This window comes from Ascaphus truei, chromosome 2 (assembly GCF_040206685.1).
Source record: "Ascaphus truei isolate aAscTru1 chromosome 2, aAscTru1.hap1, whole genome shotgun sequence".
In the NCBI taxonomy this organism is placed as follows: domain Eukaryota; kingdom Metazoa; phylum Chordata; class Amphibia; order Anura; family Ascaphidae; genus Ascaphus; species Ascaphus truei.
In genome coordinates this window covers 340,059,976-340,078,076 of record NC_134484.1, presented here as the reverse complement: position 1 = coordinate 340,078,076, position 18,101 = coordinate 340,059,976, and the positions used below count along the sequence as shown (strand labels likewise).

Below are 18,101 nucleotides of genomic sequence, written 5' to 3'. Positions count from 1 at the left end.
GAGGCGAGAGAGAGGCGAGAGAGAGGCGGGAGAGAGGCGGGAGAGAGGCGGGAGAGAGGGGGAGAGAGGACGACTATGCCAGGTAAGCATAATAAAACATATGGTGAGTGGGACACAAAGCAGATCCAAATGCAGGTATTTTACTTATCAATCCAAATCAAGGTACCAACTACATAATAGGTTGTGTTGCCTATGCAAATTACGTGCTTTTTTTTTTGCCTTTTGACTAGGCCTATGGCACAAGCCATAAATGTCACAATAAACCAGCATGTGATTAATACATTGATTTTGTTCTACTGATTAATTAGTGCTCAAATATCCTGTTATATTGAGAGGCAGATACAATAAAATAAATACAAATACAAGTGCTACATTTCCGCACTGAAATACAGTCTTTACTCCTTTCAAAAGGCAGGATCTCATGAATATCTCCAAGGTTTGGTGTGCGTAATTTTACTAATTTCCGATCTTTTAGAATTGAATGTTGTGAGACTCACGAAAGTTACACCTATTACATTAAAACATCATGTTGGATTTCTCTCCACAATTCCCAAATATCAAAATATCATGCTGGTCCTTATACCTTCACTTTGATGTTTTTGGGATGCTTTAACCGAAATTTGCTTTCCTTGAAAGATAAACGTACCATCACTTTGGTCCTGTTTACTAGGGTGCAATGTAATTTACTCATCATTAATGATATACCTGTAGTAACTTCCATTCCCATGAAAATTACTTTTCAAAGTTTTAACGGCTTCACATAAAAAGGGAATATGGTAGTATGAGTTGGATTGGTCCAAGGCCTTGTATGGTCAGTAAAAACATATGTAGAACATGTTAAATATGGTAATGAAATGGTCAAAGTGATAATGAATGCTGGATAGTAGCATCCTTAGAAATAGTGGCATATTTACTGAGCAGCACTACTCCAATAAGACACTTATTTGGTCCAGAAGATTCATTGTGAGACATTCGAGTGAATGGGCTGTGAGGTGTCTTCCGATGTCAGAAGGTGTGTTATGCCATAGCACTGCTCAGTAAATTTGGTCAATATATTTTTTCAAAGGATTGTGGTAGATTTATGCTAGAAAAAAAATTAGTAAGAGGTCTTTTTAAGACGAGATCTATATTCTTCTGGGGGAAAAAAACGTTTCACTTTTTTAACAACATGAAGTAGAGGTTCCACCAAGTATCATTACGCTAAATAGGGTCAAAGGGATTAGCAAATAGATTTACTAAACGCGGTACGGACCATGCAGCATCTTATAAATCCATCAGAAATCTTATTTACTGTGTATTAATGGCGTGTGGCTCTGTAAATTCTGCCCCAGAAGATGTCTTCTGGTTAAAGCGATCTTATTGTCTCTCCTTCCCAAATTAGGGCAGTGAGGTTATCAGACTGCAATTAAAACAGTGCCTGATTCTATCTCAGGCAACAGGTATTATCAGAGGGACCTTCACCCACAGGGATGTTTAGGGGGAGCGGGGCACAGGATTGTGATACAAAGCCATTTTAAAGGTTTCAGAACAGTGGATTGAACCGCTGTGGCCTATTTAGTGGAAATGGACTTTAGATGCCCACTCCTACTTAAATCTTTTTTATTTGGGGATCAATAATTTTTTTTAGTTTTTGTCTCTTTTATTATTCTCTTTATTGCATGTACGTATAGTTTTATCTTTATAAATGAACACAATATGTATATTTCATTAAAAGCAGTACACTACCGACACGCTTTATTACTCTGCGGCCAGATCCGCAAGCCGGGAGATTTCCCGGCTTGCTAGTGGCCGCCCCTCGGCATGCCGCGCGGTCACGCGTCTTCGGGAGCGTGCGCCCCCTGCACGCGCGTCCAGGGGCTCCCCGAGGGAGCCCTGGTGTCCCGCGATGTGGGGGACGGCGGCAGGGGGTTCCGGGGGACCCGGCGGACCCGGCAGCGGTAGGGAGAGCGCCCCGATCGGAGGGCACTCTTCCGCTGCTTCGGCGCGTGCCCGTCACTCTCGGGCGCGCGCCAGGCTACTGCTGCGGCCAAGAACGGGCAAATGCTCGAATAAACTTGGCCGCAGCAGTACTTCTTAAGAACACTCCAACAATGCTGGTGTTTAAAAATGTTACTAATAGTATGTGTCTTATAATATCAATTGTTAGATCAAATAAAAAAGGTTTCACCTAATACTGAAGTATTCAAAAATGTATCTAAAATTAAGCTGAGTTTTCAACCTTAAAGCTGCAGTTCAAGCTGTCGTTTTAATATTTTTATTTAATTTTTTCATTCAATTTGTGCATCAATACAATCTGCAGACTGACAAGTGATTAGCTAAGCTGGCAATCGATCCATTCTCCTGTAATCGATCACTGAAGATTTGGCTCGGGGTTCACTAAATGCATCTTGGGTCCTCTTCTGCTGCGCTGACAGCCAAAGTTCTGTGAGGAAGATCATGTGACCAGGCAGGCACTAGATTAAATTGGTTCACTGCTAGATAGGGCACGGCTCAAAAAGGTGGTGCTGTTTCAGAAGAGGAAGGGAATGTGACTTTGTAAATTGTTGCTATAGGAACAAAAATGCTTGTTACATTAGAATACATTAAAATGTCTTTAAATTGTTTTATTTTTATTTTTTTAATGCTACAAGTATTTTCTCATAGTACAGAACTGATTTATTAATAAAAAAACCACACACGTAGGATATAGCTTGAACTGCTTTAATATGTATTTCTGAAGGACATCTATTAAGATCACGGCAAGCTTGGAATTACTGCTGCAGCCAATCAGGCAAAAGGCACCAAACCTGCTCTAAAGAAAAAGAAATCAATGTGAGATGTACAATACAACACAATGTACCGCAGGTGTTTTAGGAGTTAGGCTTTTGGGCCTTAAATTAGTTTGAATTCCAAAATAACTATTGAATGTAATATATGGTTGACTGTGTACAATATTGCAGCTCCAATATATGTGGCTTAGTGTGACTGCCACTTTTTAGTCATAGCAATGACAAGTTCAACTGGTGGAGTTTGCCCCTTTCCAAGGTGTTCCTCCCTATAACTCTGAGGTCCGATTCATTTAGACATTTCCCAATTTCTAGAAAACTGCAATAACTGGACTATTTTACCAAAAAGGGGAAGCAGCTGATATGGTATTCCCCTTACATATTTCTGAAATATGATGAGCCATTTGTGTCACACCGTAACCTTGGGTATGATGATATTAGTAAATGCTGTAAGTTCTTATCTGAGAAAGAACAAGTGCTTTTAAAAAAAAAAAACAGATTTTAAACTTTCATAAAACTGGAGATGAAAACAAGTCCAGCCATCCATCTCCGCTCGACTTTATGATAAAGCTTTGGTGATTTAAAGCTTCTTCATCAAATTGATATTTCTTTCCTTGCTAGGTCAACATAAAATACAAATGGCATAAAAATGAGTTCTGCTTTTATGCCTTTCGCTTCTGCATTTTAGAGCGACAGCTGAGTACAGGAGTTGGCCTGTCATCCATAAAATATCTTTTGCACACAAATTAGGTGCTATAGAAAGCCCAAGGTTCTAAGTGTAGATTATGTTCAGGATACTGCAGCATGAGGTATTGTAGAGACTGAGGGTGGGTTCTCGTACAGGGATTTTGGTTCTAAACATTTCCCCGGTGGTTTTCGACTTGGTTTTGCCAGAACTCAGTTGGTTTAGGTGTTGGATTTGTAAAAAAAAAAAAAAAAAAAAATGGTGCTTTCCCTTTTTTGGAAATTCTATCTTTTGTGCATAAGTTTGCAAGTTTTACGTTTGCGATCCAACAAATTCACCTAGTTTGTTTAAAAAAGATTTGTTACAGAGTTCGACATTTGAACGACTGCTGAAATCAGAAAGGTTGGATTGTGAACCGACAAATCTCCCCGTCCTTAGTAGACACTCCATCCAAAAGCAATCCACAGTATTGTAACTTGTTACCTTTTTTTCACATCAGCCTTAAAGATGGGGGGAGTCATTTGACACTGTGTATGAGTCAGGTAACATTTTGTCTTGTGTGTTACATTAATAAAGATGAACTAATAAGGCAAATTCTGCCTACATTAAAAGACATTTAGGGGGATATTCACAAAGCCTCTGTCCATGTCAGAAATGTGGTATTGCAAGGAGCACAAATGCAGTCTGGAAGAGGTCATACCGATGTACAGTATTTACTAAGCTGTGTTCTAGAACAGTCCTCGAGAACCCCCAAAAGGTCAGATTTTAAGGATATCCCGGCTTTAGTATAAGTTGTTCAGTCAAAATGACTGAGCCACTGATTGAGCCACCTGTTCTGGCGCAGGGATATCCTTGTTGTTCTTGCGGACTGGAGTTGGGAACCACTGTTCTAGACCATATCTTGTGGAAATGCATTTACGTCACTAGAAAGCATCTTCTAGCCGTACCACACCCATATGAAGGATCTTCCAGACTATCTGCTTTAGCTAGGGTCTCTGGAAGTGCTAAATACCTACAGTATGAAGCTGCTTTAACACCTTACAATTAATGTAGACCAATTGATATTCACTTTATATACAAATCTGTGGTTTAAATGTTACATAGTTACATAGTAACATAGTAGATGAGGTTGAAAAAAGACATACGTCCATCAAGTTTAACCCATGCTAAGTTTAGACGACATCTATGGTACTTATCCTATATTTGTATTTACAGTATATTGATCCACAGGAAGGCAAACAGAAACCCCCAGTGACATATCATCTAATGATATCTCATAAGGGGAAAAATAAATCCCTTCCTAACTCCAAATAATGACAATTGTAAAGAAAAAGAAACACCCTTTTGCTTGCACTCATTGTCTGAAATAATGTGATGAAAAAAGTTAATACTTATTATTTTATTTAATTATGCTACTTAAAATAAATGGGTTTAGACAGAACCTCAAACATACAAAACAAACCAACATATATTAACACAAACTGGATCAGGAATTGATACCCTTCAAATAAATACTAAATTGCAGTGAGTGGACTCACGAAGGTAATCAAGAAGTTCCTAAATCCAGTACTAATTTAAAATTATTAGGGACCTGCATTAAATCAGAACAGGTACCTAAAGCTGACACAGTCTTGATGCTACAAAGCTGCACACATTAAATGAAAATTACCACAGAGAAATGCATCCGATGCAAATAAACAAATGCAATAAAGTAATCACCTTGAAAGGTGGTACAATCTCAAGCATTAGTTATGCTGACATAACATATGTCATAGACACACAATATTTAATGTATCAGCAAATTTCTTTGTAGGATGTCATGTAGTCCAAAGCAGTCTTTTAATGGCCCACAAAATGTGTTTGATATAGTCCTGAGGCACGGGTCAAAGCCCGTATCAAATTATAGCCTCCTATACTATACTAAAACTGCAGTGACTGATTGCTCAAAAAATAAACATCTGTGGAGTAATTGTGTTCAGGGGTGGGGTGAGAATCACAGAGGAAGGCAAAATTATAGTAGTTAGATTCTGCTGTGTTAAAGCAAAAGCTAAAGCCTGCAGCTGTAACCATGCTATATTTAACTTAGCTTAATGTGCACTACAAAGTATCATTGAAAGTAACAACTGCAAACAAACCACCTTCACGGAGTGCTTACAATGTAAATAAACTAACACTGTGGCATATCTGCTTAAATAGCTCAATATAATGCCATCACAGATTGTTACAAAGTTAAATATAATGTTTTGTAGTGGAGCAGAGCATACTCATACCTCGGTGAATTGTTCCAGCGCTCAGAGGCGCTTCTCGCTCACCACCCGGCAGCGATGCGTCATGACGTCAGCTTTGTGTGATCCCTCCCACCTGACGCACGTTTCGCGGAGGCTTTTTCAAAGGTGGTAACATGGGATAGTGCAGGGGAATGTTTTATACCCTATTCACTTCCAAATAAACCAATTGGAAAGCGCAGTGTGTGTGTAAGCATTTAATTCTCTTAAAGGGATACCTTACTGAGATTGTATATGCCATAGCAATGGGATTTATATGTTACCAGTGTGATTTCATAAGTTGATCAATGACTTATAGCTGCTTATACATACAAGTGGATGATAAAAAAGATGTATACATGCTATCAGAAAAAATATATATGCCTGAATTCTTGACATTTAAAACGCATATAAATAGTCACATGAGCAGAGAAAAAATAGAGAACTCTAAATAAAGGGGGAGAAAAGGAACCCCTCATTAATGCCACCTGGTGTTAAGGTGCCCTAAAGGTATATCCATTTGGATTCCTTTTGCAAGATGAGGCGGTTCCAATCTCCCCCTCTTGGACTTGGGGGCACACGCTCAATTCCCATAAACTTGAGGTTAGAAATATCTCCCTGATGGATTGAACGAATGTGATTCGCCAAAGGAGTATCCTGATGATTACGGATTGCTCCTAAATGTTCCAAAATACGCTGGCGAAACTCTCTTATAGTTTTTCCAACTTACTTTTTGGTGCATTGGCAAATCACTTGATAAATCACGCCTCTTGTTTTGCAATTAATGAATTGCCTAACTGTGAACGTTTTGGTATCGTTCCAGTTTTTAAAGGTGTTGCTTGGCAAAATGAAGGAGGAGGCTTTACAGCTTCGGCATTTAAAATTGCCTGTTGATCTATTGGTCAGCCACGTATTTAATACACTTGGGTGTAGATGTCTGTGGACAAGCTTATCTTTGAGATTTCTTGCTCTTCTGCTCACTAAAGTGGGGGTAGATCTTAGTACCTCCCCTAAATCCGGGTCTTCAATAAGGATGGGCCAGTGTCTACTTAAAATTGCATTTATTTCTGACCACTGGTTGTTGTAGGTTCCCACAAATCTGACTAGCTTGGGATCTTCCACCAAAACCTTATTGTCGCTTAATAGTGAGCTTCTATCACTAAATTTTGCTCGCCGATATGCTTTAGTGATCGATCTCTGGCTGTAGCCTCTTGTCTTAAATCTCTCCCTCATATTTGCCGCCTCTGTCTCGAATGCTTCCATAGTGGAGCAGTTTCTGCGGATTCTCAGAAACTGGCCCACAGGAATGCCCTCCTTTAAACGCTTAGGGTGGTGGCTTTCAAAACGCAAAAGGCTATTTGTAGCCGTTGTTTTGCGATGAAATCCACATAACCCCATTCCCCTTGTGCACCTTTATCATTATTAGTTTATCCACTAAGCTGAAGCGAGAGTCACTTTTTCCCTTTCCCTCCCCCCTTTCTTTCCCTTGTGAGTATCCAAATAATGGCAATCAGATTACTCCGAGGGTCAACATCCTTCCCATATTTACTTATTTTACGATGTGTGAATGTCAATTTAAATATGATTACAAAAAAATTAGTAGTACTTTTATTGACAATTGCATAGTATTATATACCTGAATTTTAAACAAACCTACGGATAGCATGTTAAATATTATAAAAGTGCAACATTAACACCACACATCCAAATACGCTGCATGCTCAGTACAATAGCACAACCTACATTCATCAAAAATACTAATTTCATGTGACATCACATTTAACCCATGAGTATGTTTGCTAAATGTAAACTCCATAGTGATTATGAAATTCTAGGAAGGGTGATTTAAAGCAGCCATGATACAGGTATCACTTATTGCTTTTTTTTTCCTTTCTTTTTTGTATTGCGAATTTGAAGCAGAGTGTCTCCAGAGCTGGACTGTGTTAATTTAATCTCCAGGGACCCCCTGCTTCAAGAGATACTTACCTCCGTGGCGGTGCCAGTGTCAATGCAGCCAGGGAAGTGTGTGCCTAACGAAAGGGCGGCGTTTAAATGTCCCGCATCACGCGGGCCAATAGGAAGCCGTGACATCATGCGGTGCAGCTTTTTATTGGCTCAGATGATCAGGACTTTTAAACGCCACGGAGATACTGGCACCCTCTATGGAGGTAATTATCTCTGGAAGCAGGGAGTGCCCGGAGCATCAATTAATGGTGTTTAGCTTTGGAGACCCCCTGCTTCAATCCTGTAATAAAAAAAAACCCCAATAAATTAAACCTGCATGTACTGCTCCGGAGAGTGCCTGATTTCTAAGGAAGGATGAAAATCCCTCTGGGGATCGAAACGTCAGGTATTTGTGTCTGTTTCAATACATTGTTTTGCTGACTTACCTCTGAGTGCTGCCTCTCTTTGCTCTTCTGCTGCCCTGCTGGATGGTAACGTACTATATATATATTGTTCAATATGTGTCAATATTAGAATATCACTCATATTGTTCCCCTTTGCTTTTATTCTCATTCACAGGAAACTACTGGAACGCGGCCTCCTTCAGTACTCCAGCCTCCTACCTTCACTTCCCCACGTTCCAGGGCGAATCAAGCGCCGACATTTCCTTCTACTTCAAGACATCTGCCCCCGACGGAGTGTTTCTGGAAAACAGGGGCAATACAGATTTTATCAAGTTAGAATTAAAATGTAAGTTGTCTTTAATATTTATTTGGTCCTTATTTTACCCACGTGTGCCATTATTTGCTTGTTCAATCATTCAAGTGTCCCCTCTTCTGCCATCAATAGGTTTCCGATTCATTCTAGCTTAACACTTTTCTCCTGACGCTGGTTGCTAAGTATTGTTTAATAACGGCTAGACAAAACGGTACCACAGAAAAGAATAGCAGTTACTGTATTTTACAACCTTGAAAAATTCGCCAGTAGTATTTAATCAAAGAAATCTGTTCCGGTGGTTTGGCTCATCTTCCTTATTTTTTCTCCTTGTTTACTTGATCTTAAATGTAACAATTATTTATGTTATTACCTTTTTAATCTATCTCTAAGTGCAGTTTGGTCTGCGCTAGATCCTTATTTGACATATGTCAATGAAGGAGAACGGCCCAAACCCCATGATATTCCACCCTTTACGTACGGTCTGTTTACTGAGATTTTCCAAGTTAAAAAAAATAATAATATTTGTTGTAGTTCTGTAATAATACGAAGAAACGAATGCATTGATCGAAATTTTGATGCACATTATTGCCACTCAGAATAATCTGTGCAAGTTATCAAAACAAGAGATATTTGTAAAAATGGATATAATGATAATGCTGTTCCAAGCCTCCTAACCATGTGATAGCCCCCAGGGTCACAGACGGCTTTCCCAGAGGCCCAGGACTAGAGTTTCCGCTGGGCCGTCCCACCCCCAGTGTCGGCGGCCTTGTGAGAACAGACTCTATCTCTCACACCCCATCTCTTCCCTCCCTCTCATCCTCTCCCTCCTCTCCCTCCTCCCTCTCTCAGACCCCCACCTCTCTCCCTCCAACTCCTCCACCTCTCTCCCACACCCCCACCTTTCTCTCCCATGCCCCCACCTCTCTCTCCCAAACCCCCCACCTCTCTCCCATGCCCCCACCTCTCTCCCATGCCCCCACCTCTCTCTCCCACGCCCTCAACTCTCTCTCCCTCACTTCCCTCTTCCTCTCCTCTTTCTGCGAAGCCCCACCTCTCTCTTTCCCACATCTCTCTCCCTCACCTCTTTTTCCCCTTACACCCCACCTCTGTCTCCCTCACGCACACACCCCCACCGCTCTCTCCCACAATACACATAACATAACCCCTTCCCTCCTCCCCCATACACATAATAACCCCACCTACCCCATACACCTAATAACCCACTTCCCGATACACATAATATCCCCCTCCCCATACACCTGATAACACCCTACACATAATAAACACACACATAATAACCCCCTTTCACATAATAAGCACACATAATAACCACCACTCCACATAACACACATAATAACCCCCCTACACACACTCACACTACCCCCATACCTTCAGGTCGCCGGTGCAGCGCCTGCCCAAATTCCTGCACATGGGCGGGGCCTGCACAGGAGGCCAGGCCACTGTAGGGGGGAAACTGGGCCCCGGGCGCGGATGTTGGGCCCGACCTCTGGCCAAGCCCAACTACCAGTGTCGGCCAGGCTCCCCACAGCCACCAGGCCCAGGACAATTGTCCAAGCTCTCCCCCCTGTCAGTGGCCCTGATAGTCCCGCAGTGCAAAAAACAATAAATAGCGCCGCACCACGAGGGGAAAACGAGTGACGAGGGTGTAATAAAAACGATTTATTCTGACAGGAGAAACACACTGACGTGTTTCGCTCCCACGAGCTTTTGCCCCAAAACTGCACCACTTTTGCCTTGATACATAGGCGACTATATGTTCAGGCAAATATGCATAGTTAGAAATATATTTGGGGTAATTGTATTTGGGACTGGTAGTGGTAATTGTATTTGGGGGTGTCGTTATAATTGTATCTGGAGGGCTGGTGGTATTTGTATCTGGGTGGGGGGTATTTGCATCTGGGGTGTGTGTAGTGTTTCTGTATCTGGGGGGTGTAGTGGTGTCTGTATTGGGAAGGGGGATTGTGTGTATTGGGAGGGGGGGTTGTGCGGGCAGTGTGGGATGGAAAATTGTATGTGTATTGGGGAGAATTGGGTTTGTGGCCAGAGGAGGAGGGAGAAATGAGTGTCAGGAAAGGGGGATTTAGTGAGAGGGGATAATTGAGTGATGACGGAAGGGGGGACAGAGAAGAGAGAGAGGGTGTAAGATGGAGGGGGAGAGTGAGTGAGGAAGGGAGGTAGGTGTGAAAGGGGAGGGCTCGCAAGACCACTGACACGGGGGAGGGGACGCGGCTATGACACAGGGGGAAGCACCAACAGGAGCAGGTACCACACAGGGAGGGGGCGGGTGAATCTCTAGTCGTGTGTGTGTGTGTGTGTGTGTGTGTGTGTGTGTGTGTGTGTGTGTGTGTGTGTGTGTGTGTGTGTGTGTGTGTGTGTGTGTGTCGGCTCCATAGCATCCATCTATAAAAATAGGTTTATTGGGGAACAGAGTAAAAAATGCAACTCACAAGGGTAGCTAGGACTTGCACATGAGAGAACTGTAGCCAGGGCCATAGGAAGATGTTGACGCCACAGTTGTGTGCTGGAACCAGATCCTCACGGACATGCCGATGATGTAATTCCGCTTTCGGGTGCACATCAACACAAGCGTCGCACCACAATTTCCCCAGGGATTAGTACTGTGGACTTCACAGTTCCACGGCCCTTGGTTCAAAGTTATACCAGCTTCCTTGCAAACAGAGCTCAAGCGGAGAGACACCCTACACGTTTTGTCACATAAACGTAGTGCGACTTCATCAGGGGTAAAATATTTGAAGTCCCAATAGCCTTTTTATAGTCCAGGATCAGTGATCAAGTATGAACCCCTAATAGGTTGACGATCTATACTTCAAGTTGCTTATAAAACATGGTATACAAAAACACTAGGATACAACATTGAGAAAACATATACAGAGCAGAGAGAAGCGTTGAAATGAATACCATAAAAAACAATATGATGCAAAACAGTACCAATGATAAACATATAATAAAAATGTAATATCGTATTTATGTTTTTTTTAAATAAATCAGTTCTGTAATATTAGATAATATTTACTGCATTTTTATTATTATTATTATTATTATTATTCAACTCTTAATGCCATTTTTAATGAGTTTAAAGCATCCTTTGATTTCTATAGCAGGTTTTAGCCCACCTCCCAAGCAGTGCAAGATCTTTGCAATACTTTCTGTTTGTGATAAGTTGCTGCCAATGTTCCCAGCAGTTTGAGTTGTAAACTGTAACGATAGCTAATTATACCTTAGTAATAGCAGGATACATTGTGGTTGCTGAGTTACACTAACTGAAGGTTGGATGGAAACTGAAAGGCGGCCATTATGTTAGGCACACAATCAGGATTGTTACAGATTTATAACAGAAGCACCAAACGATCGCCAGCTCCGGTAAGAATGTAAAATTATACATTGTCCCGTGCTTTACATATAACAATAAGTGAAAAAAATGAGAATAAAAAACAAGGAATGTAGTACTGCTGCTTTAAAACTAATTAAAATGGCATTTATTTATTTTAAAAAGAGCCACTATAATCTAATACTACAGTACTGATTTATTTTTTATTTTTTTTAAACATATAAGATTTCACATGTTTTGCTCATTTAAAGTAGAGAGCTGTGAAGTTTCAAAAGCTCTGCTCACTATTTATTTAGAGGTCATGTACTTCTTGTATGTATTTAGCCAATGCAGTTAGACATTCTGTTGAACTTGAAAGCATTCTCATTCTTATTGCTGTCTTATATTGACCAACTTTGAGTGATATTGAAATCTGAAACTTAGAGTTAGGAGTGTTGCTGGTTGCCTGTAGATTATAAAGCAGCAGTTCAAGCTGCCGTTAAAAAAAAAATTCCATTCAATATGTGCACCAATACAATCTACACACTGATAAGTGATTAGCTAAGATGCCGATCAATCAATGAAGATTCGGCTTGTGGGTTCATTAAATAGCTGTCAGTGCAGCAGAAGAGGACCTAAGATACAAAGTTCTGTGGGACGATCATGTGACCAGGCAGTCACTAGATGCAATTGGTGCACTGCTAGAGAGAGGGCAGGGCTTAAAAAGGGGTGTGCCAGAACCTGTTTCAGAAGAGGAGGGGGATGTAACTTTGTAAAGTGCTATAGTGTTGCTATAGGAACAAAAAAATGCTTGTTACATTATAAAACATTAAAAATGTCTTTTAAAAGTGTTGTTTTTTTTTCTTTTTAATTCTACAAGTATTTTTTCATAGTACAGAACTGATTTTTTTTTTTTAAACACCTAGGATATTGCTTGAACTGCAGCTTTAAGTGTTTGACGCACATACAGTACTAAATATTCATTTCAAACATTTCACTTGAATCCGCAATGACTAAAAATGTTAAGTTAATGATGGGTCAGAAGAAACATTTTGTGAGGCGTTTGTGGAAATGTGTTAAAATATTGCCTGAGTCGTTGATGACATGTAATTTCTTATAGCAGTTTCGCCCCTTGCTAACATTTACAGAACAGTTGTCGAATGTCTAAAGATGTCAGACAGCGAGGTTTTTACACACCTTAGTTACCCACAAAACAGAATTAATTTGGGCAGCTACTGTTGGAATACTAAACATCTTGGCTGACATATATGAAGTTTTCAAAAACATGTTTGGAAAGATCTCATTACTTTATACACGGAATTATTTTTGTTAATTTGTATATAAAAATATGTGAAGAACAGTATTTTTATGTCTAGCACAGAACATACCATTTTTAAAACATTTTGGGAAATGATTGTGCTTTTTATGAACAGTTGAGTTCTAATTTCAGATGCATTGAGACTGAAGTTCAGATCCCGGTATTACCAGTTTCATTTATTTTTATTATTTTGGTTTTCATAAGTAGCAACTTTCCAAAGAAATGCAAGACATTTGTGACACAAAATACATTGGAATTAAAGTTGAAAAAATATAAAGATTTTGTCCTAACCCGATGAAGATATAGAGACAGGATGGAAATATTGCAGAGGATGAGAATCAAATGTTGCTCTGATCTCCTCGACAGTTCCTAAAACACATTAGTTTATCCTTTTTTGTGTGACCTTGGGAAATCAATACCTACTGTAGGGAAGGATGCTCATGAACTGTAGCTTTTAGGTAGATTAGAGCAACATACAAAAAGGGTGTGTCCAACTTGACATATTTGCCTTTTAAGCTCCCTTGGAGATTTCGCTCTTTGTGTATCACAATGAAATATATATAAAGGCTTTGGAAAAATCAAAGTACAGTTGCTGCGCTCCTACCAATTGGGCTAAAATATACTAGTGACATTTTAACATTTAGAGCCTACTGTAAGTCTGTGTGACAAAGGAGTCATTTGGTTGCACCTTGTGATCAAAACATGATTCTAGCCTGCCAACCACGTCAAGGTCGACACCATTTAGCAGGTACTTACACTGAATATATGTAATTCCTTATTGTCGCATGTTTAAAATCAGAGACAAAACACAGACAGAGCTCAGTTTCCAGCACATCCAGTGAAACTCATACACGGTACAGTGCCTAAATATATATGTATAAATATCAAGTAAAATGGTCTTTTGGTTTAACATTTTTGGCCAAAATTGTTGTAAGCCCCTGAGCCAACTGCACGGCAGACCCCAATTCAGGGGTCCCTAACGCTAATATAAATTCTTAATAACCTGTGTAGTAGCAGGAAGAATGATTTATAGTAAATCTGTCAATATTAGTTGCAAAGTTCTAAGTCTGAAGCTTTTAATAACCTGTACATTACCAGGAAAAGCACTCTGTATTAGAGTTGTCACAACCATACTGCAAGCCAGCAAGTTCCCCTGAGTGGAAGATGCTATGGAGTGAGCCCTTAACCATTTAAATGTGGGAGGGGGTGAGCTTCAATTAGGTAGGAGGTTGCTGTTACGCCGGTGCTGCCCGCAGACCAGACCCGTCCCCTGTGCTGAGGTGGGACGTAGGGATACACGCACCCGCAGCAAAGGGAGCGCGTCCGGAGTGTGGTGTTAGTGTTGCCAGGACAGGTATAGTAAGGAAGACAATACTTGCCGGTACCGGTAGTAGAGGAAGAGTAGTTATTGCCGTTGCCAAGATCAGGGATTGGAGAGTTGCGGATGGTCGAAGGTATAAGCCGTGTTACAAGGATGCCAAAAGTCACGAAGTCCAAGTAGAGCCGAAGTCGAGAGCCAGAGGGGGTAGTCGTCCAATCCGCGTCAATACCTGAGGAGTCACTGAGAGAGTAGTCAAATGCTTCCATACAGAACTATGTCGAGCGACGAGTGATGGGAAGCACAGGCATAATAAAGCTGGGCAGGCCAATGGGAAAAGGGGGCAGGCCTGGAGGACTGCAAGGAGTCTTCCCTGATAGGAGGGAGGTGTTACAGCCCAGCTGAGTGTAGTCATTGATTTGCATGGAACTGTGTGATGCTTGGGGGCGACGCCTCACTGCAGGAGCAGTGGTTAAAAGTGCTCTGTTAGGCGTGTGCTCTGTAAGCTGGGAATGCATGCACATAACGTCTGGGGCGGGCGTGCGTGTAGGTGTGCGTGCAGGAGGGCGTGGGCGCGCCCGGCGCTGAGCAGAGCAATCGCCGAGGGGAGTGATCCCGCGACGGCGGCAGGGGCGAGGAGCCGTGGAGGCCGGTAAGGCAGGATTGTTTTGTGTGTCCAGTGGCTCCCTGCGGAGAGGGAGTGCTTTGTGTGGGAAGCGAGGAGAACGCCGATTCCTGACAGTACCCCCCTCTTCAGTAACGGCCTCAGGACGGTCCAAGAACGGTTTCTCTGGAAACTTTTTCCTGAAGGATTTAAGAAGGGCCGGGGCATGAATGTCCTTTGAAGGTACCCAGTATCTCTCTTCAGGGCCAAAGCCCTTCCACTGCACCAAGAACTGGAGCTGACCCCTGGATAGGCGAGAATCCAAAAGAGAGTGAACTTCGTATTCCTCGTTATTTTGTACAGTAATGGGATCCAGTTTACGAGTCTGATCCGGAAAGAAGTGACAGGAGATAAATCGTTTTAAGAGGGACACATGAAAGACATTGGGAATCTTCATACTGGGTGGTAGTTGGAGCCGGAATGCCACAGGATTGATTTGTTCACAAATAGGGAAGGGTCCCAGGAACTTAGGTGACAGTTTAGGAGATGGTACCTTGGGGTGGATATTCCTAGAGGAGAGCCATACCAAATCCCCTGGTTTGTAACTGGGCGCCGAACGACGACGACGATCGGCCTGTAATTTCGATGTGCGGGAGGAGTTGAGAAGGGTAGACTGAATCCTGGACCATGCGGTTTGGAGGGAAGAAATGCGTTCATCTACGGCTGGTACTCCAGAAGGAATGTTGGGGATGGGAAGACAGGGAGGGTGGAACTCATAATTTATAAAGAAGGGTGACTCCCGGGTGGACTCGTTTTTTGCAGAATTGACGGCATACTCTGCCCAAGAGAGGAGTTGAGCCCAATCATCCTGGAAATCGGATATAAAACATCTCAGGTACTTCTCCAGGGATTGATTGATTCTCTCAGTTTGTCCATTGGACTGAGGATGATAGGCGGAAGAGAAGGAAGAAGAGATGCCCAATCTCTTCGTGAAAGCTCTCCAAAATTTGGATACGAACTGAGAACCTCTGTCAGAAACAATGGACGAAGGGATCCCATGAATCCGGAAAATCTGCTCCGTAAAGATATCAGCAAGGGCGGGGGAGGTGGGTAATCCTTTAAGTGGAATTAAATGGGACATCTTCGAGAACCTGTCCACGACCACCAAGATAGTGTTCATTCCTCTGGACCTGGGCAACTCCACGATGAAGTCCATAGAAATGTGGGACCAGGGCGGTCGGGAACTGGAAGGGGTAAGAGAAAACCCTGAGGCTTTTGACGGAGAGTCTTGCTTTGAGCGCACGTGGGGCATGCGCAGGTAAACTCCAGAATATCTTGAGACATCCTTGGCCACCAGAAATTCCGACGAATGAGATCAGTAGTCATCTTAAAACCTGGATGACCTGCAGATTTAGAGGAGTGACCCCAAGACAGGACCTCTGGAACAAATTTGGATGGTACAAAGAGTTTGTTGTCGGGAACGACCAAGTCCTTGGGAATGCGTCTCTGGGAGTGCAAAATCTTGTCAAGATTCTTGAAAGTAGACGTGGCGAGAATCCTCTCATGTGGAAGGATAGTCACCAACGATTCCTCTGGCCTCTCTTCAGAAGAATGTATACGGGAGAGTGCGTCTGCCTTTACGTTCTTGGTCCCAGGGATATAGGAAAGGTGAAAATCGAATCGAGAAAAAAAAAGAGCCCAATGAGCCTGTCGTGGACCAAGGCGTCGAGCGTTCTCTATGTAAAGAAGGTTCTTGTGGTCCGTGAGAATAGTAAACGGCTCTTTCGACCCCTCCAGCAGGTGTCTCCACTCTTGAAGAGCCATCTTCACGGTCAGAAGTTCCCTGTTACCCACGTCATAGTTCCTCTCGGCAGACGAGAATTTCTTGGAAAAATATGTACAGGGATGTAACTTATCTTGGGGCGTGGGTCTCTGGGAGAGAACGGCACCAGCGCCGCAATCAGAAGCGTCGACCTCCAGGACGAAGGGAAGTTCGATGTTGGGATGACGGAGAATAGGTGCGGATATAAAGGCTTCCTTGAGTGTCTCGAAGGTGGAGATGGCCTCGGATGACCAAGCAGAAGGATCAGCTCCTTTTCTGGTGAGCGCAGTGAGGGGTGCCACAATGGTGGAAAAACGCCGTATAAACTTACGATAGTAATTAGCGAACCCTAAAAAACATTGTATGGCCTTGAGAGAGTTGGGTCTTGGCCATTCAGTGACTGCTTGAAGTTTACCGGAGTCCATCATAAACCCCTCATCGGAAATGATGTACCCCAGGAACGGAGTAGAGGCCTGCTGAAAAGTGCACTTCTCCAGTTTGGCGTACAAATGGTGTTCACGGAGACGGGAAAGGACGTAGGAGGTGTGGTGTATATGGTCCTGGAGATCTTTGGAAAAAATCAGGATATCATCCAAGTATACAATAACAAAAATATTGAGTACCTTACGAAAGACGTCGTTGATGAAATCCTGGAAGACAGCGGGAGCATTACATAAGCCGAAAGGCATTACCAGATATTCGTAGTGTCCACTACGTGTGTTGAAGGCCATCTTCCATTCATCCCCCTTCCTGATGCGCACCAGGTTATAGGCACCATGTACATCCAACTTGGAAAAAATCATGGCCCCCTGTAATTTATCGAACAGTTCGGTAATAAGGGGAAGGGGGTAACGATTTTTAATAGTGATGTGGTTTAAACCCCTGTAGTCGATGCAAGGCCTCAACGACCCGTCCTTTTTCTTGATGAAGAAAAACCCAGCCCCTGCTGGGGAATTGGAGTGACGAATAAAGCCTTTCTTGAGATTCTCCTGGATATATTCATCCATAGCGTGAGATTCTGGTAACGTCAAGGGGTAGGTCTTTGACTTGGGTAGGGAGTAACCTGGAACTAGATCGATCGGACAATCGTAAGTCCTGTGTGGCGGCAAGAGGTCTGACTGTACCTTATTGAAAACGTCCCGGAATTGATGGTAAACGGAAGGTAGAATAAAACAACTAGTGTTGCCAGGACAGGTATAGTAAGGAAGACAATACTTGCCGGTACCGGTAGTAGAGGAAGAGTAGTTATTGCCGTTGCCAAGATCAGGGATTGGAGAGTTGCGGATGGTCGAAGGTATAAGCCGTGTTACAGGGA

At 42.4% G+C, this 18,101-nt stretch overlaps 1 protein-coding gene across 2 annotated transcripts in view; it reads left to right on the top strand.

The window, feature by feature from the left end:
• The window catches only part of CNTNAP2 (contactin associated protein 2), a 1,988,831-nt gene that overhangs the window by 1,830,253 nt on the left and 140,477 nt on the right, over window positions 1–18,101 (top strand). For both annotated transcript variants that reach the window (XM_075586746.1, XM_075586748.1), the window contains one exon: window positions 8,238–8,408. In XM_075586746.1, the coding sequence (XP_075442861.1) occupies window positions 8,238–8,408 (171 nt within the window). The remainder of the gene's footprint in view (window positions 1–8,237; window positions 8,409–18,101) is intronic.